General features: G+C 37.3%; 2 protein-coding genes across 2 annotated transcripts in view; one reads left to right on the top strand and one right to left on the bottom strand.

Annotated features, from left to right (window-relative positions):
* The window catches only part of CROT (carnitine O-octanoyltransferase), a 51975-nt gene extending 35892 nt beyond the window's left edge, over positions 1-16083 (top strand). The window contains exons 11-18 of the mRNA XM_090287270.1: positions 1525-1608; positions 1688-1795; positions 2019-2149; positions 8119-8242; positions 9823-9901; positions 9989-10082; positions 10211-10330; positions 14905-16083. Of these exons, the coding sequence (XP_090143396.1) occupies positions 1525-1608; positions 1688-1795; positions 2019-2149; positions 8119-8242; positions 9823-9901; positions 9989-10082; positions 10211-10330; positions 14905-15025 (861 nt within the window). The 3' untranslated portion in view covers positions 15026-16083. The remainder of the gene's footprint in view (positions 1-1524; positions 1609-1687; positions 1796-2018; positions 2150-8118; positions 8243-9822; positions 9902-9988; positions 10083-10210; positions 10331-14904) is intronic.
* A 1390-nt stretch (positions 16084-17473) lies between these two features.
* The window catches only part of ABCB4 (ATP binding cassette subfamily B member 4), a 76746-nt gene continuing 67158 nt past the window's right edge, over positions 17474-27061 (bottom strand). Inside the window, exons 23-28 of the mRNA XM_090287271.1 lie at positions 26699-26839; positions 24290-24446; positions 23114-23311; positions 21240-21446; positions 18881-19027; positions 17474-18336 (exon numbers count right to left, since the gene is read on the bottom strand). Coding sequence (XP_090143397.1) covers positions 18130-18336; positions 18881-19027; positions 21240-21446; positions 23114-23311; positions 24290-24446; positions 26699-26839 — 1057 coding nt within the window. The 3' untranslated portion in view covers positions 17474-18129. The remainder of the gene's footprint in view (positions 18337-18880; positions 19028-21239; positions 21447-23113; positions 23312-24289; positions 24447-26698; positions 26840-27061) is intronic.

Below are 27061 nucleotides of genomic sequence, written 5' to 3'. Positions count from 1 at the left end.
AGCCAGGTTCTGTATAAGCACTTACTTTATAAACATTTTCAAAATCATTTTTCACAGCAGCTGTATGAGAATAGATATTGATATTATTATCCCTACTAACAGATGAGGCAGTTTACTTAAAGAATTAAGTAACTTTCTCATGGTGGGGTTTGGACTCAGAAGCAAAGTGCACATTTTTAAATAGTATGTTACACATATTGCCTTCATATAAATGAAAAAAAAAAAGGTCAAACTAATGTGAACAAACAAAGCATTAGGAAAGCATTTGAATTTTTCATGTTTTCTTTTTCTTTTTTTGAAATTATTAGTTTTCCACCAAGAGATGGATGAGTAGAATTATAAGTTGAAGAGGTTTATGTCCATCAGTTCTGCTCTTTCTAACTGGTTCCAGTAAAAGAGTTAGAGACTAATACTATTGTCTTAAATGAAATAATGTATGTGATATCTTTGAAAATTCTCTGTAACGCTGTAAAGCACTACACAGTTGTGAGATGCAGTGAGAACGGGGTTTGTCAGTTTCCAGTGAGCTGACAGGCGGGACCAGCTGCTCATGCATCTTGCACTGACCTCCCATGTGAGCCTTTTCTGATATTTGGCTGCTACCTATTTCACAGTAGTACACTGTGCCTCTAGGCCCCATTAGGCCATGATATAGGGCAGCAGAGCTGTGTAGTGTTGAGGTGATATTTTAGGCTCCTAATTACTCCTTCTGAACCTGGGCCCGGGTGGGCTGGGTTTATATTTTAAGCTTTTCTTTTTCCTTCCCAAGGCTAGCAGTGTCACATTCAGTTCATGAATGGCAACTGTGGTTAATGTAAAGTGGTAGCAGTAACACAGAAAACCCCCCATCTGTAACAGTAATTGTCATCAAAGGAACATGGAGAAAATAAGGCAAAAAGTTTGTCCTTCAAAATAAATGATGGAAAAATTCACTCACTGCAGTTCATTTCTCTAAATATATAGCTTTCAAACCTCTTAACACCCTATAATTCGGCCCATCTTTCCCACATTCCTTCAACCTTGAGAATTCTGCCTATTCAAAGTACTGTTGTATATATGTACACAAAATTGTTAGGCTTTTTCATACTCATCTAGGGGGCCTATGCCTTTACCTGAAGTTCATATCCACCCTCAATTTAGCCTTCAGTAGTCTCCCATCCCCATTGGCTTTTACACAGTGCTCGGTTCCAGAACATCTTAGCACTGCAAACATACACCTGTTTTGACTTCCAGTACAAATAGCAATTATTTTCTCTAAATGGTTCATGTTTACTTCACACCCTCCCCATTTACCTCATGAGCCCTAATTAAATGCTTCCAACTTTAAATATTTGTTCTTTCTCAGAAAATAAAATATAGCAATCACTATACTGTATAATATCCATATCTTTATCATTAGGCAATAATGGCATTTGAGAATTCTGCACTTTTTCATGTGTTAATAATGGAGGAAAAGTGAAAAAAAATTGGGTCAAGTTTTAACTTGATATAAAGTATTCAAAATATTGTGTATTTTTGTTTTAGCATGCTCCTTACGATGCAATGGTTATGGTAAACGTCAGCTATTATGTTGATGAGAAGGTTTTAGAGAATGAAGGCAGATGGAAGGTATGTTAGAACAAATATTTTATCCTTTTCTCCTCATATTTTTATAGATATAATATTCTTAATTCATCCCTATTTTCAGGGTTCAGAGAAAGTACGGGATATACCACTTCCAGAGGAGCTTGTTTTCACTGTGGATGAGAAAGTATTAAATGACATCAACCAAGCTAAAGCCCAATATCTCAAGCAGGTAGATTTTTCACTTTTCTCTTGGATAGTAATGCTTTCTCTTTTAACTACTATGTATAAAAACTTGGCTTGTATCTAAGCATGACAGCATGAAACACTTAAAGTATAGCTTTAATACCTTTAATTATGTTTGATAATTACTTTAACAATAAGTATAATTTGGTTATCTTTGGGATGTTCTCCTTAGGTGATTTTCACTGTTCCTATTTAATTATTTTTGTTAGACATCTGATCTGCAGATTGTGGCATATTCCTTTACACCTTTTGGCAAAAAGCTAACCAAGAAGAAGATGATTCACCCTGATACATTTATTCAGCTTGCACTGCAGCTGGCCTATTATAGACTTCATGGACGGTGAGAACCATTCATTTTCCATCTCTGACTCTTGAACTCCAAGGGTACATCTTTATCATAGTGATTTCATTCTAACTCCCAGTGTTTTTCCTACTTTTTTCCAATTGACACCATATTTGAATTTGTACTTTCATCCACAATACTTGCAAAGAATGACAGATTTCCATCTGTGACACTTTCATAGTCTTTCCTTGTTTTCATTATGTTGATACTTCTAAGAGGGTGTTTGCCATTCTTTAGAATTCAGATCATTTGGTTTTCTTGCAGCCTCAGTTTTCTGATGGGTTCATGAACAGGTATGATTTTGTAGATCATCTTAGCCTTTACTCATTTTTAGGATAGGAGAGATGGTGTATTGTGACTTTTTACATCCTAAGCAGAAGTGGAAGTTTCTTGATCTTGCTTTTTTTAAATCCAGTCTGTCTTTAAAATGGGATGTTTAAATCATTTACATTTAATTATCAGTAAGGTTGGGTTTATGTTTACCATCTTGCTGTCTATTTTCTCTTTGTCCCATCTGTTTTTGTTCCTTCTTTTTTTTTATCGTTTGAATTCAGAGTGGTTTTTTTTTAATTGTTTCATTTTATCTGTATAGTCAGCTGTACTGTACTGTTTTTTTTTCTTTTTAGTAGTTGCACTAGGATTTACAAAATATGTCTTTAGTTTATCACAGTCTACCTTCATATAATATTGGGTTGGCCAAAAAGTACATTTGTTCTTTTCTGTAAAATAAAAGACACATTTTCATTTTCACCAGTAACTACTGATTTGGATATTTTGAGTATGTCGGCTATCTCCCACTGTTTGCTTCTAGTGGGTAGGGGCTGGGGTGCTGCTAAACATCGTCCAATGCATAACACAGCCCCACAGCAAAGAATTATTTGGCCAAAATGTCATTAGTACCAAGAAACTTTGCAAACCACTTATGACATGTTTGATCAGTCACAGCATCTTCTCCATACTCTGCACAAATATCTTTTTTGTATTTCAGTTGTGTTTTTACCTTTCTTAAAATGATAAAGCATAATACACCAAAAATGTTATGTATTTTCTTCCATCTTTGATATTAAAATGGCTGCACAAAAATTAACCAGTTTTGATAAGTTTTTTTAAATGCACGCTGATATGACAGCTGTCACAATACAATATAACAAAATTATTTCAAATGAAGTTAAAAACAACTAAGCACTACTAGAGACATAGTACAGAAAAAAACGAAACGAATTTTTTGCCCAATCCAGTATTTCCTACTTCAAGTATAATGTAAGAACCTTAAAACAAAGTGCTTCTATTTCACTTCTCCCATTCTTTGTGCTGTTGTCATACATTATACTTCTACATGTTACAAACCGCACAATGTACAGTTACTATTTTTGCCTTAAGCAGTTATCTTTTTTATTATGGTAAAATATGTATAAAATAAAAGTTGCCATTTTAAGCTTTTTTATGTGTATAATCCAGTGGCATTAACTACATTCACCACTATTGATTTCCAAAATTTTTCATCACCCCAAACAATCTGTACCCATTAAGCAGTAATTTCCCTCTCCCCCTTTAGTCCCACACCCTGGCAACCTCTAATCTATAATACTTTTTGTCTATGAATTTGCCTGTTCTAGATATTTCCTATAAATAGAATTATATAAAATTTGCTCTTTTGTGTCTGGCTTATTTCAGTTAGATAAGTTTTGAAATTTGGAAATATGAGTCTTTCACCTTTGTTTTTCTTTTCAAGATTGTTTTGACTCTTCTGGGTCCCTTGAAATTCCATAAGAATTTTAAGATGGGTTTTTCCATTTTTGCAAAAATGTCATTAGGATTTTGATAGAGACTAATTGAATCTGGGACTGCTTTAGGTAGTTATTGTCATCTTAACAATGTTAAACCTTCCAATCCATGAACATGGGGTCCCTTTCCATTTATTTATATCTTTTAGCAATGTTTTATAGCTTTCAACGTACAAGTCTTTTCACCTCTTTGGTTAAATTTAATCCTGAGTGTTTTATTCTTTTTTATACTATTGTAAATGGAATATTTTTTAAATTTTCTTTTCAGATCACTCATTACTAATGTATAGAAATGTAAGTGATGTTTGTGTTGATTTTGTATCTTGAAACTTTGCCAAATTTGTTCATTATTTCTAACAGGTTTTTTTTGTTTGTTTGTTTGTTTTTCCTGTGGACTCCTTAGGGTTTTCTAAATATAAGATTAGGTGTCTGTGAATAGAGATAATTTTCTTTTTCCTTTCCAATTTGGATGCTTTTTTACCCCTTCTGGGTAGAACAACCAGTTCCATGTTGAATAGAAGTAGAAAAAGCAGGCATCTTTTCTTATTCATCTTAGGTGGGAAGTTTTCAGGCTTTCACCATTGACTGTGCTGGCTGTCGGTTTTTCATAAATGCCCTTCGTCATGTTGTGGAACTTCCCTTCTCTTTGTAGTGTATGGAGTGTTTTTATTATGGAACACTGTTGGATGTTGTTGGATGCTTTTTCGGTATCAGTTGAGATTATCACATAGATCTTTTCCTTCATTCTATTAATGTGGTATGTTACATTGATTGGTTTTCATTTGTTGAACCACTGTTGCATTCCTGGGATAAATCTCACTTGGTGATGCTGTATCATCCTTTTAATATGCTGCTGAATTCAGTTTGCTAATAATTTGTAGAGGATTTTTGAATCTATATTCATAGGAAATACTGGTTTATAATGTCTTTGACTGGTTTTTGTGTCAGAGTAATGCTGGCCTCGTTATGGGTTATGAAGTGTAAGTGTTCCCTTGTCTTGAGTTTGTTGTTGTTTTTTTTTAAGAGTTTAAGAAGAATTGATGTTATTTTTTTAAGTGTTAGAATTCATTAATAAAGCCATCTGGTCCAGGACTTTTCTTTATTGAGAGGTTTTTGATTACCGATTAACCTCCTTACTTGTTATAGCTCCAGTTATATTTCTCTTTTTTCTTGAGTCATAGTTGATAGTTGGTGGGTTTCTCAGAATACATTCATTTCATCTAGGTTATTTAATTTTTTAGTATGCTATTGTTAACTTGTAATCCTTTGTATTAATGTACAGTCAGTAGTAATGCACTCTTTCTTAGCTAATTTTAGTAACTGGAGTCTTCTCCCGTTTTTTTCTTAGTCATGTAACTAAAGGATTGTTGATTTTGTTGATCTATTCAAAGAACCAACTTTTGATTTAGTTTATGTTCTCTATTTTTTATTTCTGTATTTTATCTTCACTCTGTTAGTTTCTTGCCTTTGCCAGCTTTGGATCTAGTTTGCTCTTCTTTTTTCTAATTCCTTAAGGTATGCAGTTAGTTTATAGACTTTAGATCGTCCTTTTTTTTTTTTTTCAACATAGGTGTTTACAACTATAAATTTTCCTCTGAACACTACTTTCGGTTGATCCAGTAAGTTTTGGTGTGTGTGTTTTCCTTTTCATTCGTCTCAAGGTATTTTCTAATTTACCTTGTGAAATCTCCCTGACGAATTGGTTGTTTAAGAGTGTATTGTTTAATTTCTACATATTTGTGATTTTCCAGTTTTCCTTCTTTAATTGATTTTCTAGCCTAATTCCATTGACATTGAAGAATATATTTTGTATGATTTCAATCATTTAAAATTTATTGAGACTTATGTGGGCTAATTTAGGGTCTCTCACTTGAGAATAATTTTTATTCTGTTACCACATGCCGTGCTCTAGATGTGTCTATTAGATCTAGTTATTTATAGTGTTAAAGCTCTCTGTTCCCTTATTGATCTTCTGTGTACATGTTCTGTTCATTATTGAAATTTGGGTATTGAAGTCTCCAACAGTTGTTGTAGAACAGTGGTCAATGTTTGATTCTATATTTTAGGGCTATGTTGTTTTGTGCATATATTTTTTATAATTTATATCTTCTGGATGATTTAAACCTTTTATCAGTATATTCTGTTCTATTCACCTCTTTTAACCTTTTGACTTAAAATCTATTTTTCTGATAATAAGATAGTCACTCCAACTCTTGGTTACTATCTTCATGGAATATCTCTTTTCATCCTTTTACTTTTAACCTCAGAATGTCTTTTTATCTAAAGTGAATCTCTTGTAGATGGCATATAGATAGACCATTTTAAAAATCCATTCTGTCCATCTGTCTTTGATTGAAGAATTCAATCTATTGACATTTAAAATAATTATTGATAAGGGATTTGCTTCTGCCATATAGCTATATTTTCTGTAGGTGTTACATGTTTTTTTATGCCTCAGTTTCTCCATTACTGCCCTTTTTGTATATTCACTTGATTTTTTACAGTGTACCATTTTGATTGCCTTTTTTCTATGTCTTTAGCTATTTTCTGTGTGGTTACCTTGCAGATTACAGTTAACATCTTAAATTTATAACAGCCTAGTGTGAGTAATACCAATGCAGTTTTAATAGTATACAAGCACTCTGCTTCTATGCGTCCTGTGCCACTCTCTTTTATTTTGCTATTGTCATATATTATGTCATTGTACACCGTGTGTCCATTAACATAAGTTTATATTATTGTTTTATGCATTTGCCTTTTAAGTAAAACAACAGTTAAATATGTTGCTCTGTATCCCATGTTTTCTATAAACTAATAGTTAAATCTAGAGACTAGAAAGTAATCAGCTGTTTTTTACAACAGTAAATCCAATAGTCAATGTTACTGATTTTCTCTTTCATCATTTCTGGTTGAGAGTTCAGTTGTCAGCCAACATCCATTATAAAGCTTCCTCTGAGTTTTTCACTTAATGGTTTTAGTGGCCATTGATGATCATTACCAAGATCTATTATTTCATCAGAGGTCACAGAATATTGATATTGTGTCATTCATTCTTACTGCTTTTATATTTAATCTGTTTTAAAAAGAATGTTAGTGGTATATTAAATATTTGTTTATATTTTCTCCTTCGTATTTTGAAAGGATACTATTTCTTCTCAGGGAGACAGCCTTACAGAAACAGAATAGAAGAGACTAAATAACTCTGTGCCCTTTTAATGCCTACTTTCCAGCCTTTTACTCTCACTCCTTTTGATCTCTTTAACTCTAAATTCCAACCACCCAGAAAGTAAGAGAGCTTTGTATCTAAAATTTTTATATGCTTCTCCAACCCAAGAAAATGGCAACCACTCTGGGGAACATCTGAAATCATGCCTTTACTCAATTCTGCAGTCTTTCATGTTCTAAATGAAGGAGCTAAAGGTCAAGGATTCTATTGCTGTGTAACACATTACCCCAAAACTTAGTGGCTTCAAACAACAAACATGTATCCTCGCACATTTTCTGTCGGTCAGGAATTCAGTTGCAGCTTAGCTGGTGGCCTCTGATTTCAGGGCTGTCGCAAGCTTTGGTCAGGGTGTTGGCTAAGGTCGTGCTCTCCTTGGGAGGTCCTCCTCAGAGAAGATCTGCTTCCAAGCTCACTCAGTGATCATTCGTAGGGTTTCATTCTCCGTAAGCCATTGTCCAGAGGCCTCCCTCGATTCCTTTCTACCTGGGCCTCCTTAGAGGGAGCTCCCAGCATGGCAGCTGGCTTTCCTTGGAGTAAGGTAATGAGAGCAGGGGCGAGCTCTCTTTGTAACCTGGTTTCAGAAGTGATACTCCCCCACCCACCCACCCACACACACTTGTCATATGCTTTCATTGGAAGTAAGTCACTAGGTCCATCCCACATTCAAGTGAGGGGCATAAACAGCAAGAGGCAAGGGTCACTGGGGGCCGGCATCACAGACTGCAGTGTATATAACCTGACAGCAACGGAGCCTTTGAAACATTCCATATAGAGTGTCTTTTGTTCTTTGATATTAGAAATAACATCTTTGTTGTTGAAAGCCTCAACTGTACTCTGTATTATAGAGTTTAGTCTCTGACCAAAGCCAGCTTTATTGGGTAAACTCTCTTTGTAGTAACATTAGAGCATTTTCTTTATTGTGATCCATTCTCTTATTTTCATTCTTGTTCTTGTAGCCCTGGTTGCTGCTATGAAACAGCCATGACAAGATACTTTTATCACGGCCGTACAGAGACTGTGCGCTCATGCACAGTAGAAGCAGTCAGGTGGTGCCAGTCCATGCAGGATCCGTCCACCAGTGTAAGTATTGAAAAAAATAACAGATTTGTTTCTTCTAAGGGAACTTTAGCCCTTAAATAACCAGCTTCTTTATCTCAGTTCCCCTGCATCCGTAAAATACTTTCAGATGTTTTTTTCCTGAAGTTGTCAGAAACATTTATTTGTTCATTTGTCATTGAAGTGTGTCCTTGGAAAAAATAGGAAACAGGGAACCCTGAGAAGAAGCCCATTATTGTCATTTTCTAGGCAAAGCATCTTCAATACCTTGCATATTTCACTACTGTTGATCTGCATGTAGAATAACACCAGAAAATGCAGACATTCCCAAAGTGCCTTTAAAAGGAAACTTTTCTTTTTCTCCTCCTTTTTCTTTTTTTTAACGTTTCTACCACGGTCACTGATACCAAAAGAAATTCTTGGCTCAGCTCCTTGGTGTCACTAGTTGCTGACCTGTTGCCTTGGTCAGTTAACCCTGTTTGTTCAAGCCTAGACCATGTGCCCGAACCCTAACTGCAAAGAGGGCAGAAAAAGGGAGTACTGTAAATGCGCTTTGGAGAAGCCTGTCTCCTACCAGGGCTCACAGAGGAGGATGTCCTCAAACCCAGGAAAAGAATTCAGATGCTAAATAGACAAAATTTCCACCCCTCTCTTCTCTTTGCCCTGCTTGCCTTTTCAAGATGGGCCTTTTTACAATTCAGAACTAATTCCTCAGATGCCTTTCCTTGACTACCTTGAAAGAGCGGTCAGTCTTTTATTATCTACACCTTGTTAATCCCCTATTGACAGCGAAAACAACAACAGCTGTTTGGTGGGGTTCAACAACCTCAGTACGTACTTGAATTCTGGCTAAGAAAAAATTCCAAGCCAAGAAAGTCACAGAGGTAGAAGTGAGCTGTAGAAGAAATGGGCCAGCTGAGTTGTATGGGCTCAGGGAAGAAGTTACAGAGGCAAAAGAAGGGCCCTTGGAGCTTTAGAGAAAGAGAGAGACAAGAACAACACACCTGGGGAAGGGCGAGGGGAAAGGCATGGGCTCCACAGAGTGAGCCGCCTTAAAAGGAAGCTTTCCTTAATGTGGTTGAACATTTTTGAAATTGCAGATTCTTGTTTTCATATATTAGAACCAGAACAGTTTTATATGTTTTGTTTTATACTTTTTCTTGTGGAAGCATTTAGACAACAGGGTAGTTCCTTCCTACTGCTATTTTGGTATTGCATTTGTTTTTTTTTACTTTTGATAGACATGGTATATATTAACTTATTTTAATTTCATAAAACTGCATCATCATCACTTTTGTATAACTAGTCTTTAGCTTGAAATCATAGTTGCTTCTTTCTTTATACTTGGTAATGTCACTTCAGTGCTGCCCGCAAGTTCCTGTGTTTGTATTCCTGGAAAGAAATAATCAAGATGCAGGGCCTATGAGACGGAAAAAGCAGTGGAAGCAAGTGAGGAAAAGACGCAGAAGCATGTGTCTCAAGATCTTCCTAGAAACCCTTTTTTCTCCCAAATTATCCAAATCCTCATAACGTTGAACTCAGGTTTTTATTTGTTTGGTTTCTGTACAGTTTGTTATTAAAGTATCTTTTAATTTTTTACACAGCTTTTTGAGCGGCAGCAAAAGATGTTACAAGCTGTTGCAAAACATAATAAAATGATGAAAGAATGTTCAGCTGGAAAAGGTACTTACATTGTGATTACATTGACTTTTAAAAAATTCACTCATGTTGAAGATTTTTTCTAACTTGAGAATCGGGATTTCATTACAGGATTTGACCGTCATCTTTTAGGTCTTTTACTCATAGCAAAAGAGGAAGGCCTGCCTGTTCCAGAACTCTTTACAGATCCCCTTTTCTCCAGAAGGTAATGAAATACTGTATAGTATTTTGTAACTTTACCAATTAGTTTCCTTTTTCCTGAACTAAAAGCTCTTCAGAAACACTGTAAGCTTCTTTAAGCCTCGTATAACATCCTTTCTCTGTGTCACACAGTGGAGGAGGTGGCAACTTTGTTCTCTCAACAAGTCTGATTGGTTATTCCAGAGTCCAGGGAACGGTGGTTCCCATGGTCCACGATGGCTATGGCTTTTTCTACCACATCAGAGACGACAGGTGAGGCTGTGCCTGTTATTCTCCTGTGCTGTCACTTTTGTTGTTTGAGTGTCTTTCCTACCTTGTGATTCTGATTGTGTTGTCACCTGTCGCTTGCTAATGGGTTCTTATTTTTACCACTTAGGCATCTCATGTGTATTTGTCTCTCTGTCCTGCTTTTGATGCACTTGTCAAACCAGTCATTTAGTCATTTTGTACAGAATAACATTTAAGTTTGCCTCAGTGATTATATCATCATCATCCTCAAAAGTCAGTACACACATAAACATATAGTTCTACCCAGGGTATTTTATGGTAAGTGCAGATAAGATTTGACAGCCTCTAAATTATGTGGTGGTTCATGCAGGCATAGACAGTCCTGATGAGATCACGGCAAGAGCACAGATAAATTAATTTATATTAAAAAAATAAGTTTTACCAATTCAGATGCATTTCATTTGGGTTGTATGGGGTTAGACCTAAATTATGTAAAACGTGAGAAAGAAAATATTAAAACTTGGTAGGGGAGAGAGATGGAGAACGAGGTGATACAGAGTAGATGGAAAAGCTTGAAGGTTCTCGTTCACACAGTCTGGCAGTTTCATCACAGGAATCTTTCAAAGCATGGCAGGCTTTATAAAAAACAACGTGGCTACAATCAGCACATAAACAGATAATAAGTAAGCATTCTAACATATTCCCTGACAAGTAATGGATTCCATATTGCATGCAGTGATTAAGAGTTTGGGCCAGATATACCTTAGTTCTCTGACTTTTTGAAAAACATTTTTAACGATTCTGGGGCAGAACTTTCATTCTGTCATTCAGAAAATATTTAGTAAGAACTTGTAGTATGCCAAGGTGCTAAGGACACAAGACAGACAAGATCCTTTCTTTCACTGATTTTATTTTCTACTTGGGAAAGAGGGACAAAAGCAAATAAAAAAGCCAGGTAACTTCAACTAGTGATGAGTGCTGTGAAGGAAATAAGCCAGCTGACGTGGTGACAGAGACTAAATGGAGGGAGATGGAACGCTGCTTGCATACAGGGCGGGCAAAGTAGGTTCACAGTTGTGAGTACACGAAACACAAGAGTTTATTCTTGTCGTCTTATGTGGTAATTATTGTATTTTTTCCCATACAAACAAGGGAAACCCGTTTTTGCCCCACCTGTAGTGTGGTCAGGGACGTTGTTTGAGGAGTGATAGGAAGTCGAGATGTTAAGGATGAGAAGGACTTAATGATATGAATAGTCAAGAAAACAGCTCTCCAGAATCTGATCACTGCTTTCTGTCTCCTTGCTGTCACCCAGGCTGAGCCACTCCCTTCTGCCACTTAGGTTATTGCACCGGGTTCCTATGCGGCCTTCTTGCTTCCACCTTCCCTTCTCTACAGGTCCATCTCTGCACAGCAGCCCCAATGGTCTTTTTCAAACGTAACTCAAGCCATACCATTCTTCTCCTCAAAGCCCTCCAAGGCTTCGCATTTTAATCACAGTAAAATCCAAACCCTCCTGTGAGACCCTACACGATCTAGCTCTCACTTACCTCTCTCACCTTGTATCTGTATCCTACAACTATCTACTGTTTCACTCTGCTCCAGCCACACTGGCCTTCTTGTACCTTCAACATACCAAGCAAGCTCAAGGCATTTACAGTCATGATTTCCTCGGCCTAGCACTGTCTTCTTGAAATAACATGCAAGAATCCCTCCCTTACTTTATACAGAGATTTGCTGTCACCTGAGAGGCCTTCCCTGACCATCTAAAATATTGATTGCACTTCCACCTTCCCCACACATACATGCTGCATTTTAACACTCAAAACCACCCAATATGTGTATGTACATTATATATGTTATACTCTCCTTTCCTAGAATATAAACCCACAAGATTTGTTTACTGTTATATCCCCAGTTCTGTAACATGCCTTGTGAATACGGTATACTCAGTAATGTTTTCATGTGCAGTTGTTGAACGTTAAGCATACAAGTCCTGGGGTAGGGACAGGCTTGGCCATTTGTAAGGGAAGGACAGAGACAGTATTGCTATAAATTAGCAATTGAGTGGGAGGTGGTAGAAGAAGAAGCTGAAGGAGGTAGACAAGAGCTAAATCTTGTGGGACAGTGTTCTTAACCCTGAGTGCACATTAGAATCACCCAGAGAGCTTTAAAAATATTCCTGGAGATACTGATTTGGTTGGGGTGGTCAGTTGATATAGGACTTGGTACCATGGTAAGGAGTCTGGATTTTCTCCTAATAATGGGAAGTATTTTGCCAGTTTTAAGCATGAATGTTACATGTTTTGTTTACATATTAAAAAAACCATAGGCTTCTATATGGAATTAAGTTAGAGAGTAATATGGGAAAGAATGGGATAAGAGAAATCAGAAGCATGGATAAGTTGAAGAATGCAGTTGTGATGGTGAAGGTGGAGAGAAGTAGAGGGATTTGAGACATGTTTTGGAGGTGGAGCCAGGAGGACTTAACTCATGGATTGCTGATTCTGATGCTGGCATTTAATGGGGTGGAAAAAATTAAGGGAGAAATAGGTTTGGGGACATGTTAGGGTAGAATAAAAAATTTTGTTTTGGTTGGAGCATCGTCCTGTACACCAAAAAGTTGCATATTTGATCCCCAGTCAGGACACGTACAACATACATCAATATCTCTCTCTCTCTCTTTCAATGCCTGCCTCCCTCCCTCCTTCTTCTCTCCCTAAAATCAATGTTGACTTTGAGATTTCTGCTAATACAGGCATTCATTATATACAAGAGAATATTGGTCAGTAGGCAGTTGGACATAGGAGTGTCAAGCTCAGAAAATAGGTCAGGGCTAGAGGTATACCTTCTGAGTCTTTACTGTGAATACAGCCAAAGTAGTTTTCAAATGAAATGCATGGAAACTGTCTGGAAGGGATTGTTAAATGTGAAAATTGTATAACTCAAAGAAAATCGGTTTATTTATTTGTTTTATTTTTAATAGCATTTTATTTAAAATATACTACATGCTCATTACAAAAAATTTTATAAAATACTTAAAAATTTAGGTATTATAAATATTTTTGTGTCCTTTGTGTGAATGAATGCTTTTCTTACTTAATATTATTTCAAGTGATTCCCAATTCCATTAAAAATATGCTTTGAGATATGTCTAGTCTTACTGATGTCCATAATTTATCTAACTTCCTACCTACAATTTCCAGTTTTTCATTATTACAAATAATGAAATATATCCTTCCTTATTTCATTACATCACTTCTAACTCTAAGCATTATAAAACATTCTTTACAATTTATAGCAGAAAAAAAAAGTGAACCTTGAATTCTTATGAAAAAAACATTCTTTTTGTTAACTGGCATCTTTAGAAAGATAATTGAATTTTTAAAAAATTTGCAACTTAACTAGGAATGTTGATCTCTGCAAAGGAATATATGTAGATGTTGCTGAGTATCTGAGGATTATTGCAGTGTAGCTGCAAAATGACAAGTTATATGAAATCACTAGGTGAAAACAAGGCAGGACTTTCTGTAGGTTCCTGTATTCTTTAGTAAATATAATCCACTCAGACATTAGTTTCATCATTATATACTGGGCCAGAGCATGGTTTTACTTCATTCTGTTTATCCAAAGTACTATACATATCAATACTGTCTTTTTACTTTTAGTGACGAGAAGATCGTATGGTTGTCCATAAGCTTGATATTACACAACACTTTGGTTTTAACTTGAGCTTAATGCATGTTTTGCTATTGAGAAATTTGAGTGTCTGGAAAGGAGAAGGCTAGTTCCAGGAGAGTCTGTAGCCTGATTTCTGCTCTGAGCCCACAGAAAGCCCTGCTCCTTTCCTGTTTCCTTCAGCTTCCAGGGCCCTTTCATCACCTTCCAGATGGGGAATTTCTTCCTGAGGAGGCCCTAGAGGGAGATGGTGAAAGGTAGTCCCAAGAGTTTCTTTCTAGCTTTCCTAGAAATAGCTTGTTTTTTCCTCTTCTCTATTTTATTACTTTTTTACTCTCTTTAAGTCCTATATTCTTCTTTAAAAATAGTTCCAGTTTCATTGCAATGACACGAATTTGTATTCCACCTCATTCTATTAAGAACACATGCAGGAAGGTATTTTTTTTTAATAATAATTTATTTATTTGTTTATTTATTTATTTTTAGAGAGAGGGGAAAGGAGAAAGAGAGGGAGAGAAACATCACTGTGTAGTTGCCTCTCACTCGCGCCCCCAACTGGGGACCTGACGTGCAACCTAGTCATGTGCTCTGACAGGAAGGTATTTTCTTTTTCCTTTTTTTCAGCTTTAGGTGGCTTTGTTTTAGTACAGTAAGACTTTGCTCCAGAGCACTCTTAAGCTCTGGTTAGTTGTTTTTTCCCTTTTGTCCTTAGTCATTAGTCACATAGTAAATTAGGTGTTCCTGGCATTGTGTATAAACATGGCTTTCCTTTCCATGGTGTCAGGTTACATTTACCTAATGTCAGCTAGGATTCATACTTTATATAGTCACAGCCAGACAGAATAAAGGTCATCATTTGGCGTCTTTTTGTTATGTGATTTTTGCATAGCACTTAATCATTTATTATCTGTGCTTCACAGGTTTGTTGTGGCCTGTTCAGCCTGGAAGTCAAGTCCAGAGACTGATGCAGAAAAGCTAGTTCAGCAGGTTTTCTGTGCTTTCCATGATATGATGCAACTGATGACCCCTGCTCATCTTTAGAGAGTGACTCTTCATCCAGCACGTACCAAAACTTGTCATTTAAAGTGGGTCCTGGGAGTGGGTGGGTGAGGTAGGATAGGAAGGAATGTTAACTTGAAGGAAATGTAGAAATTGGTAGAATCATGCTCTCTAAATGTATTCTGACATAGAAAGTAGAAATATTATTTTTAAGCTTCCTCTGATGCAGCAGCAATGCAAATTTTGATACAGTGACTATAGAACTATGCAAAGTTTAAGATAAGCATTAACAATGCAAATCTACAAGTTTTAACAATGCAAGTCTTACTTTAACTTTTAAATATTTTTATTGGTATCTGTAGAGGTTATAAATTCTCCCCCTGAACATCATTGTAGAGCAGGGATTTTCAACCTTTTTCATCTCGTGGCACACATAAATGAATTACTGAAATTCTGCAGCACACCAAAAGAATGTATTTTTTTGCCAGTCTGACAAAAAATAGGTGTACCTTTGATTAATTTGCACCGGATATAGCTATTGTTGTGTTGGCTGTTGTCATGTTTTTATTTGATAGTCTAAGGGAAAAGAAATCAGTACCCCTGACTAAGTAGTCAGGTATTGCATGTTTTAAAAATTCTTGTGGCACACCGGTTGAAAATTGCTGTTGTAGAGTCTATCTTTCAAGCACTTTAACATTTTCTAGTTGCCAAAGGCTATGAAATACATGATTGGATGCTAATTTCCCTGAAATCAGTGTCTTTCACATTCACCACAGGGATACAAGCTCACTATATTTGGAAAAGACCACTACAATTTAATGGTGATCTAACACAAATAGTTTCTGTTGAACAGACAGAAGAATTAAGTTGTAGTAGGAAGATTTACACCCTTTGACACACATAAAAAATTCTAACAATATTCATTTTAGTATATTGTAATTAGTTTTGGGAATATAAAATTATATCACATTTAAAATTAGATGTCAGAATTAATGACTTTAAAAGGATTAAATATTGAATCAGATTCTCAGGATTACACTTTTTTCTCCTTTGTTCAATTTTGTAGTTTCTACTCTCAGAAAATAAAACTCAAAATCATAGAGCTTCTTGTTTTGTTTGACTAAGTGATTCATTTCTGTTTGGCCTTATACTTTCTGATCGGTTATATAGTGTTGTGTAATAAATTGCCCCAGACTTATTGTCTTCCAACACTTTATTATTTCTCACGATTGTGTCAGTTGACCGTGCCATTTGGAATTTCTGCTTCTGTCTTGCTTGAGTTGTTTCTGCAGCTGCAGTCACAGGTTGCTGGACTGTGGCTGGTAAGTCTGAGATGGCTTCACCTCGTGTCTGGGGCCTTGGTGGCTGGGACTCTCACCACGTGGTGCCTGATCATTCAGTATTTTAATTTGGACCACTGTGTTTGGCAGTGGGAGTGTTCTAAAAGGGAAAGGGAGAAGTTGCAGGGTCTCTAGAGGCCTAGGCTCTGAAGTCACATGATGTCCCATCTTTTGCATTCTGTTGGTTAAAACAAGTTACAAAGGCAGTTCAGATTTAAGGGGTGGGGGAAAAGTATCATCTTTTGATAAGAGGAGCAGCAAAGTCACTTTATAAGTAATTTTGTAAATGTAAATGAGTGGGCACAAGAGAGGACATGATTAATTGGGAGCCATTTTTGTAGCAATCTATCACATAAAGATGTTTAGTATACTGATTGGATGTTCTTTTTGTTGTTCTTACATTTTCATATGTTCTGAATTTGGTAAGACTGTATTACCTTGATTTCTTTGTAAAAACATTCAGAGTTGGCTTCCATGACATTTGACATCTGAACTATAGACCTTTTTCCTCACTAGTGCAGTTTTGTAGACTAAATTTCCAGGCACTTTACAATCATTTGGTTGAGTGTTTTTAAATAATATCTAAAGAGTTGGGTATTTCTGAACGTGAGCACCTTATGGAGAGAAGCCTCTTTTTACTCCTGCTTTAACACATATCCCTACATTGCCTACAGTTGAGAGGTCTTGGGCCTCTAACCAGACCTACTGAGTCGGCATTTCCAAGGGCAGATACCCCATTATCTGCATGAGGCAAGTTGAGGAATAGTTACACAAGAGTAGGTTGAATTCTGCTCACGCTGAGTCACTGTCCTTATACACCCCTCGCTCCATTCTTCTCCTGGTTAATCTGAAATGATCTACTGAGACACACGGTCACATTTGAAACATCTTTGGTAATAAAGTATATGGTTTATTACAGGTAGAAGCACTTGGTTTGAATAGTTTACTGACTTAAACAACTTGTCACAGCAGTGAGAATTGATATTGCTTCAGTAGGCTATGGAAAAAACATTTCAATGTGGTTAGTTTCCAAGGGTTGCCTGGAATATTTCTTTTTGCCCATCTAAACATACGGATTTCCTTCTTGTTAGGAGAAGTGGATTCATGTTCTAGGAATATTAGAATTATTTGTAAAAAGTAATGCAGTTGGTATAGAAATAGCATTTTATTATTTCCAGTGTTACAAATTACACTAATGATAATATGTGTGATAATTATTTATGAGTTTTAAACATTTCTTTCAAAGAAATACTTAATGATATGTCATCTCTTTTTGCTTTATGGAATAAATGTTGCCTGTAGAGTTACCTCGTCTAAGGGAACTTTCATTTTCTCTTAGACTATCATAAAGCTGGGAACACATTCATTTTAAAAAATTCTAATGCCCCAATACAATATTTTGGAAAGCTACCAAGGGAGAGAGTAGGCTTTTGAACAATTTATATTTTCTTAACTTGGGAAAATTGTTCCCAAAACATCCTGTCATCTACCCAACTATTCAGGACCACAAGAATTTTCCTTAGGTCTGTGGCTTCTATTAATTTTACAGCTTTATATACCTGAACTTTGCTCCTTTTTTTCTGTATGTTTCTGATAACGCAGGAAGAGCTAGGCTGTTTTCATATTTCATCAAGAAATGTGTCTTGATGATTTATAACTCCAAAATTTTAAATGCTGTAATATCAAACCCCAAATTGGATGTACCTATATTTTATGATGACTTAGAAACTTCTTTTTACAAGTCAGCGAAAGTTGTAGAATGGTTTGCATTTATTTTTAAGATACACTGTAACAAGTAATAAGAGTTCATAAGTTCTGTGTCCCAGCCTGGACGCTGACCATGGAAAAATAGATGCCTTTCTGTGCCAGCAGCTGCTGGTGGGTGCCGTGCTCCCGGATTCTGCCATTCTGGAAAACCACTATTAGGTCTGCGTTCTGGATGGTGGACAAGCGGTGAGCGATCACAATGCACGTGCGGCCCTCTCTGGCTTTGTCCAGGGCTTCTTGGACAATCTATTGATAAATCAGAACAGAAGACTTACTTTAAAAAATGTATAACTAGGTTTTAGCATTAAAGTAAATTAAAAAATTTTACCATCCAAGCAAGTTTCTTTTAATTAATAATCTCTTTGAATCTTTGGTTTTGTGCATGTGTATTTATATAATTTGACTTTGCATACAGTTATGTTCTTTTAAATTATAAAAATTCTCACATTGTAAATCTCTAAGTATTTAAAATTTTTAACTAGTCAATATATTTTACCAAATTGCATCCCTTTTAGTTATTTTATTTTCCAGTTTTTCCAATAGTGTGCTAAAAATTACTTATGCAGCCTTTTCTTTTGAATGCTTTACTTTTAGTGTGTTTCTAAAATAATATACAATCATGTTAGAAAAATTGGAAAATACTGAAAGGAATAAGAAAATATTCTACTTTGAAATAACCATAGTCTAAATTTCTGTTTATTCTTTTCTGTGCTTACATATATTTTTTCATGGTTAAGGGCACAAAAAGTTGTTTTACAAATGAAATGTGCCGAGGGGTGGGAGGCCATACCTTTTCACTTTCGGTATCTAGAGCTGAGGTGGCCTCATCCAGCAGCAGGATGCGGGGCTGTCTGATGAGGGCGCGGGCAATGGCGATCCTCTGCTTCTGCCCGCCTGAGAGCTGGGTCCCCTTATCGCCCACTCTCGTGTCGTATTTCTGCAAGTTAGTCGTGAATAAAATTAAGTTGTAACCCAGAAAAATTACTAGTTCTATATTGAATAAACTTTTACTTAACATATGACAGTGCTACTTATAAGGAAAGATATTTAGAATAAAAAAGTATTTCCATAACAGTTACATAGTTGTTCATTTAACAGCATGTTTATCAAAGTAGGAAACTAGTAACTTTAGTTCTCAATGGTATTCTGCAACAAATTCTTGATTTCCTACCATTATCATGCAGCTGATGTCACTGGAGTCCTATAAAGGTTAAATGTTCATGTTTAGGATTTAAACTTTAAAAAAATTAAAGTCATATGATCCACAAGGAACCTAGTTTATTCTCTTCTAAACTCATTCATTCACATAAATATTTACCGAGCACCTGTTATACCCAGAACTGTGTTAAGTGTAAAAATGAATTCAGCTTTATCCCTACCCTGAAAGAATTTAAAATCTAAAGAGAAAAAAATACACATTCAATATAATGTGAAGTGAGTAGAAAACGCTACATACATACTATGAAAGATCACAGAGGGAAATAGAAATTGTGGAGATGTGGTGGGAAAAGGAGAAAGGGGAGATAAATATGTCCTTGTAGAGAAGTTGGGAAGCTTGATATTGAGAGAACATACGAAGCCAAAACATAGAATAAAAGTACAAACTGAGACAGTTCAGTTTATAGTGAACTGAACTCAATATATGCCATGCGAATTTATGTTCTAACGTCCAATGTTAGTTAAATAAAAACTGAATGAAGCTTTAACATTTTTTATTCAGTCATATCCGATACTTGAAGTCAATGACTATGTGTTAAGGGTTGGGAAGGCTAACCCGCATAGAGCGTTTAAAGTTTCATTTGTGAGTGTGATTTCTAATCATAGACTATACCAGTAAAAATAATTAAGCTGTATTTCACTTTAATCCCGTGGACCCTCAGGTGCTAGATGAGGGCCACAAGAGGAATGATCCCCGCCCTCAGTTTTAGGGATTGCAAGTCATTTTCTAGGACTACTCATGTTCACCAGTTGCTAAAAATATTTTCATTGGACTCTTACGTTAGGTATTCGTCAAAGCCATACTGACATCACTGCACTTGGGCTACAGTCGTAGCAGCTATAATGAGGTAATAGGGAGTGTTGGGACCGCGGAAACAGGAGAGTACATGTCCTCTCCAGAGGAATAAAATGAGTCATTAAAAAAAAAATCTTATACCAAAATTAACTCAAAATGGAACATGTAAATGTGAAATGTAAAACCATAACTTTCAGGGAAAAACAGGCAGAGGAAATCTTTAGGACTAGAAAAAGAATTCTTAGACTTGACACCAAAAGCCGAGTCTGTAAAAGGAGAAACTAATGAATTGCACCTCACTAAAATGAAAAACTTTGGCTCTGCAAAAGACCCTATTAAATGGGTGAAAAAAAGCAACAAACTGGGAGAAAATATTTGCAAACTGCATATCTGGCAGAGGACTAATAAGTAGAATATATAAAAAAATCTGTCAAAACTCAATATGAAGAGACATTGCCCAAAGAGTAAACATAGATGGCAATTAAGTATATAAAGTGATGTTCAACATCATTTGCCATTAGGAAATGCAAATTAAAACCACAACGAGTTACCACTATCCACCTATCAGAATGGTAAACAAAATATAGTAACAACAGCAAATGCTGGCAAAGAGAGAAACTATCACTCATACACCGCTAATAGGAATGTAAAATGGCACCTCCACTCTGAAAAAGTTTAGCAATTTCTTATCAAATTAAACATGCAATTACCAAATGGCCCAACAATAGCACTGCTGGGCATTTCTCCTAGAGATAAAACCTTAGGTTCACAGACTGGTACACAAATATTTACAGCAGCTTTATTCTTAACAGCCCAAAACTGGAAGCAGGTGAATGGTGGTAAAACAAGGCCCGTCCATACCATGGAACATTACTCAGCAATAAAAAGGAATGAACTAAAGATACATACAACTTAAGGGCATTAGGCTGAGTGAGAGAAGCTAATCTCAAAAGGCTATATACTGTGTTTATATAACGTTCTTAAAGTAGAAAATTACAGAAATGGAGAACAGTTAGTCGTTGCCAGAAGCTGCAGGGAGTGAGGGCGGGAAGGAGCATGTGGCTATAAAAGGACAACTGGGGATCCTTGTGGTGACAGCCATGTTCTGTGTCTTGACTGTTGCCAGTTAACTTACATGGGGTAAGGTCTCGATGAAAGGATGTATGTTGGCTGCTTTGGCCGCACGCACGATTTCATCCTGTGATACAACTCGGCTATTGTCTCCATACGCAATGTTCTCGGCAATGCTGTAGTCAAACAGAATGGGCTCCTGGGACACGATTCCGAGTTGGGCTCTGAGCCATTGGATGTTTAGTTTCTTTGCTTCTTGACCATCTAGGAGCTGAAAAACAAAGTCCACAAACAGTAAGAAGGGCTTGAAAAGGAAAAAAAAGAACGAAGCAGTAAGTTACTAGATTAACCATTTGCAGGATTTTGTTGCATGTGGGCATCAGCAGTCTGTGAAATACCAAGCCTCACAACCTCTACACACATTGTTGGAGCAGACATAGCCAACAAAATGATTTTTTAAAAAGATTTAATATTTTTCGAGAGAGAGGAAGGAAGGGGAAAAAGAGGGAGAGAAACATCAATGTGCAAAAGTAACATCAATTGGCTGCCTCTTGCATGCCCCTAACTGGGGACCTGGCCCACAACCCAGGCGTGTGCCCTGACCTGGAATTGAACCGCAACCTTTCAGTTTGTGGGATGATGCCCAATCCACTGAGCCATGTCAGTCAGGGACAAAATTATTTTCATGATGATTATGCCACCCCTTTCTTGGACTAACTGGTAAAATGGTAGCACATCTGGTCCTGTCTGTCCACATTCCTTTCTTTGTCCCTCTGTGCCCTCCTCCAGGCAAGTGTGCCAATCCCTGCCTTTAGGAAGCCTGAAATTAAGTATTCTGCTCATATCTGCTGTCCCTTGAGTGAATCCAACCTTCCAACTTGACTTTATCCCCCCTCCTGCAGGCATAACCAACCAAAAGCAGATTCTGAAAGCTGGTTACCGCCTGTCCTACTTCTCTTTCTCTTTCTCCTGAGAACCACCAGACTTAAACTTTTCTCTTTTGACAGCACTAAGGTGTGCTGTCAAAGGTCAAAGGAAAGGGAATAAGCTCAAAGAGCAGTGTCTTTGGGAGAACGGTTGTGTTGGAGGTAGTCCTGATTATTTATTTCTTTGTGGTAAGCAGGAGGCATGGTGCTCCTAGAGGAGCCTTGTGATGTAGTACCTGAGGGTGCAGCTTCCTGCAAAGTAACGGTCACCAGTGAAGGAAGAGACATAAGTCCAGTTAGTGTTGACCTCTCAGTCACAAAATCCCACCCTATTATTAGCACAGCACACCTACAGAGTGTTGAGCTGGTTTGCCTGTATTCATAACTGCAGAGTAATTGTAATGGTGGAAGCATAAGAATTTCCAAAAAGGAAACAGCTAAACAAGGTTTACCACTTTGGTGACTGTCTAAACAGAGGTGGGCTCTGAGGGCTAGGTGGGTACCAGTCCATGGTAACAGAAGAAGCATTATCAGAGCCAAGTCTTCACTTATGGAAGAGAGCCAGGGGCTACCTACCAGGAAATCAATGATGAAAGCCACATATGAAAGGGGTGGAGTTCAGGGTTGGAGAGAGAAGGCAAAGCAGGAGGTGGGGAGGGATAAGCAAGCATTAGCCTATCCTGGGAGCCTGATTAGAATTCTGGCAGGAGTTTGTGCTTACCTTTGTAAACCAGGAACTGAGAGACTATTTAGGAGCATGAGGCTGGCTCAGAAGGCCCAGGGCAGGCAGAGATCAACATCACATCCAATATTCTCTGAACTACACCAAATTCCAGATGTTCTACCTGATTGTCCCCATATATTTGTCTGTTTAGGGTTTACAGAATGTGGTCATTGTATCAAATAGGATTGTGGTCTTTACTTGTCCAATTTTTTCCATTATGGGAATATTGGTTTAGCCACTCGAAAAATTACTTTAAATCAGGTTAATAGTTTAAGAAGGTGTGCTCACCACTGATCCGGCCAGGGGGTCATAGAACCGCTCGAGGAGCTGGACCACCGTGCTCTTCCCACAGCCGCTGCTGCCCACCAGGGCCAGCGTCTGGCCCTTCTTCACCTCCAGGCTCAGCCCCTGAAGCACGGGCACGTCTGGCCGGGTTGGATAGTTGAACATGACTTCATTAAATGTCACATTTCCTTCAAACTTATCCTAAAAGTGTTTAAAATGTTGCCATTGTGATTGGTCTGGTAATTATTGTAATAAAATATTATTTCAAGGAAACTTTAGCAAAGACTATAGTAGAAAAACAAAGTTCATATTCAGTACAAATCCTAGCACTAGTTAATATTGATAGAAAATTGTTATATAAAATAAAGATGGGAAACAGGGGTACAGGTTATATTAGGTAGTCATATGACTGAAAGTTGTTGTCTGAACTCAATTTCTGGTTCATTTCAGACAAATATTTAGCTTTCTCAAATGGTGACTCGGAGGCTAGAGCCAACCCCATGGCTAAAGATTCAGAGGCTTGGGGACTTAGGGCAGCTTCTACCTGCAGTCTTGGGGGACACCCCTTGTCTGAAGCCCTGGCCGCCCCTCTCTCTTACTCTCTCCATCTCACTCACTGGACCCAGCAGTTTTCTCAGACATCAAATACCCAGTGAAGTCCCAGAAAGGTTAAGTCCCCATCTTTACCTGCACTGCTTCTTGTGCATTAAAATGTAGCAGCTTTGGTCGGGCAAAGGACCCTCCCATCTAAGTCTGAGTTAACTATGGAAATGGTCAACTATAGGACTATTACTGTGAATAAAGTGGCCTGCTTGCCAACTGTAATTCAGTCGTTACAAGATGTGATTAAAGCCAAATTACTAATTCCATTTACATAGAGAATTATATGGATATACCTTCAGGAGATATGACCAATAGTTTTCATAAAAATTATCCAATTCCAATATATCTGGATTTTTAAAAAATTTTTTAATGTGCTAAACTTCAGAATCCTTGAACACCCCTATGAAATTTTAAAATGCTAGGCAAATTGGCCAAATATTAGCTCTGTAAATATCACAAAGACAAACGTCAGTGTAATCACTACAGATTTATCCTGTAATTGCAATCTAGCAGCCAGCAAACCTTTAGAAAAAAAAAAAAATGAACCCAGCACTCATAAGGCAGCAGAGAACTCACAGGCCTCAGGCCTTCTTCACTGTAGCTGTCAATCAAAGGTTGTCTTTCAAATAGCATGAATAAGTGGGCAGCAGACAGCTTGGCTTTGGCATAGTCTGGAGCAAAGGAACTAGCATGTCCTAGAGCCACTGCGCCAAACACAATCGCTGAAAACACCCTAGACCGGAAGAGGAATGAAAAATTAGCCTGTATAATTACATAGCTCCATGGTGTTTAAAAGTTCAAAGACATACTGCTTACCAGTACTGACATTTTTTACTCCCCTAGTCATGCCCCAACCCAAGCTGGCCCTAGCAGCACACCTTTGCATGGATCGAGGAGGATCACTGGGGAGGGTTTCTTTTTGCCCCCAAGGAGCCTCTGATTTCCTAGAGTTAATGTAACTTTCCCAAGTTCTTCTCTTTTTTTGGAAGTGGCTTATAACTGAATCTGACTTGCCATCTCAAGTAATTTTAGTGACTAGTTATGCCCTTTTTAGAGTTGAGGTAACTGAGGCACAGAGCGCTTGGCTAGCACCGGGAAAGAAGTGATGTTTCCTACTGAATCTACAGCCTGACTTCCAGCTTGTGGTTTCTTCCACACTCACACACAAACAGCAATAACCTCTGTGGTTAAAGAAGTCCTACTAGGAAACATAAGGCTCTACGAGGAATAGCTTTTCTCTTATAATTAAAATAATTACTGACACTACCCTGAGAGAAGCTAAAGGTCCATTCTCCAATTAAATCATCTTTAAAAAACAGATATGAATTGTAACAACTTCTTTGAAGGGCTGAAGATCCTGAGGGTCTACGTCCCCACCCAGCTGTTTACCTCTGATACCAGAGCTCCCCCAGAGAAAGGGGAGGGGAAAAGTATTTCTACCTAGTAATAATGGAGAACTTAATTTTTTTTCCTACTAAGCTTCTAAGATATTAAAATGTGTTTTAAATATAGTTATATTAAGGCTGCCCCTTAAATACTTGGTAACGTTCGTTACAAAAAATTAAATTTTAAAATAGTGATGAACTCACATGTAGCAGCCTAGTAGCTTTCCTATACACCCTGTAATCTAGCTTTAGCATGAAAGATTTAAAAAATGTCTTCCAATTATCCCTAATTTAACATTTTAATGGTAAAAATGAAACAACAAAAAAGTAGGATGAATTTTCTAGACAATAAAAATACTCCAAGTTGTAAATCCCAGAGCTGAGCCACATATTTTCCATTTGTTCTTCCAAAACCACTTTCTATTCTCTACCCTTCTCTATTTTGCACCATCCCAGTCTTCAGAGGCTGAGCCTTCATGGACCACATCATAGGTTTTTGTTCTCGCAGAGGATGGGGTTTGGCCATGAAAGGGACGGCAGGGGATGGGAGGGCTGGAGCAGAGTGAGGCCAGAGTATTTGGTTGGCTTCTTTCTTGTTGGGTTGTTGGTGTCCCTCCCCCAAAGAAGACAGAAGGCTCCTACACCCGGTTCTGTAAACCTTTCCCTCCTCTTTCCCTTGAGGCTTAGGGTTTTAGCATTCTTAAGCTGGGGACTGATGAGGTGGTAACAGCTCCCCTGGGTGGGTATGTACGTTAGCACTTGCCACACCTTTGTAAATAGGTCCTTTAGCACACTCTCCTGAAAGTTCCCATTGGCAGTATCATCTGTTTCCTTCTGGGATCCTGATTGATAAAATGTTACATACCTTTTTTTCAAATTTTGGGGATGAAAATAAAAGAACAGCTTTTAAATACTTTACTTGTTTTGACCTTGTTCAAAGAACAAAAAAAGGTTGTTCACTAGTGCTTTACAATTATCCTATCAGAGCAGAAATATGCCATGTGATCTTAAAAAGAATGGCTTCCCTTTGGCAAGACTAGACTGCAATTTAACTGATTCTGTTTAGCGTATTTTTAAAAGAGGAATGTATCAATTAAAGAGACCATTGGTTAGTCTTGGAAACCAAGAAGATCAGAGAAAGACTAAGAGGCAAATGTTGGCTGGGTCATCCCAAGTCTGGTTAGGGGACAGGGCCTTTGTCAAACTTCAGTCCAGCATTCCCATCCCATGGACAAGGCCATCTTTGGTTGCTGTTAATGCTATATAACCCTTTGTTTTTGAGTCTATGGTCACCAACAACTTTGTAACTAACGATTTCTTTCTGCCTACATTATACAATAAGAAATTTTGCTATCCTCCTGTCTTGACTTCTGTGTATTACTAAAATTCTGGGTTATGATGATTTTCATGGTTAGTTTTTGCCAACTCCAGTGATTAAACTGTACTTGGAGTATTATCAAGATCAGATTTCTGTAGCTGATTCAACTGTCCAACCTCATTTTAAAGCAAGAGAGGTTTTCGTCTTTCCTACTCTAAACTTTTGCATAGACCTACTGAAACCTTATTATGGAATAATCATAATATTTTAAGAGTTACTTACAGAATAACATCTCTGAAGAGCATATGTCCATTCACGATGAGATAGGCACCGAATCGAAAACAACCAGCATAGGAAAAATACATAAATGCTTGTGAAATGCTAAAAGTAATTCCATAGATGTGTGCCTTCCGCACAGAATTCCTGAAAAGCAAATTGGTATATTCATTACCATCTCTTCAATCCCTCTCAGCACTGTGCTGTGGAAAGAACACAGCTTCTAACTGTAGTTGACCTGGGTTTAAATTCTGCCTCCAGTTACATTAAAGTCAGTGACAACCTTTCTACGCATCAGTTTTCTGATTTGTACAATGGGCATAAGCAATATGATGCAGAGTTGTTTTGAGAACTAAAGAAAGACTATAA

This window comes from Furipterus horrens, unplaced genomic scaffold (assembly GCF_987537825.1).
Source record: "Furipterus horrens unplaced genomic scaffold, mFurHor1.1.pri manual_scaffold_9, whole genome shotgun sequence".
NCBI classification, from domain to species: domain Eukaryota; kingdom Metazoa; phylum Chordata; class Mammalia; order Chiroptera; family Furipteridae; genus Furipterus; species Furipterus horrens.
Note: the sequence above shows the minus strand (reverse complement) of the source record. Positions and strands in the feature narration are given on the sequence as shown.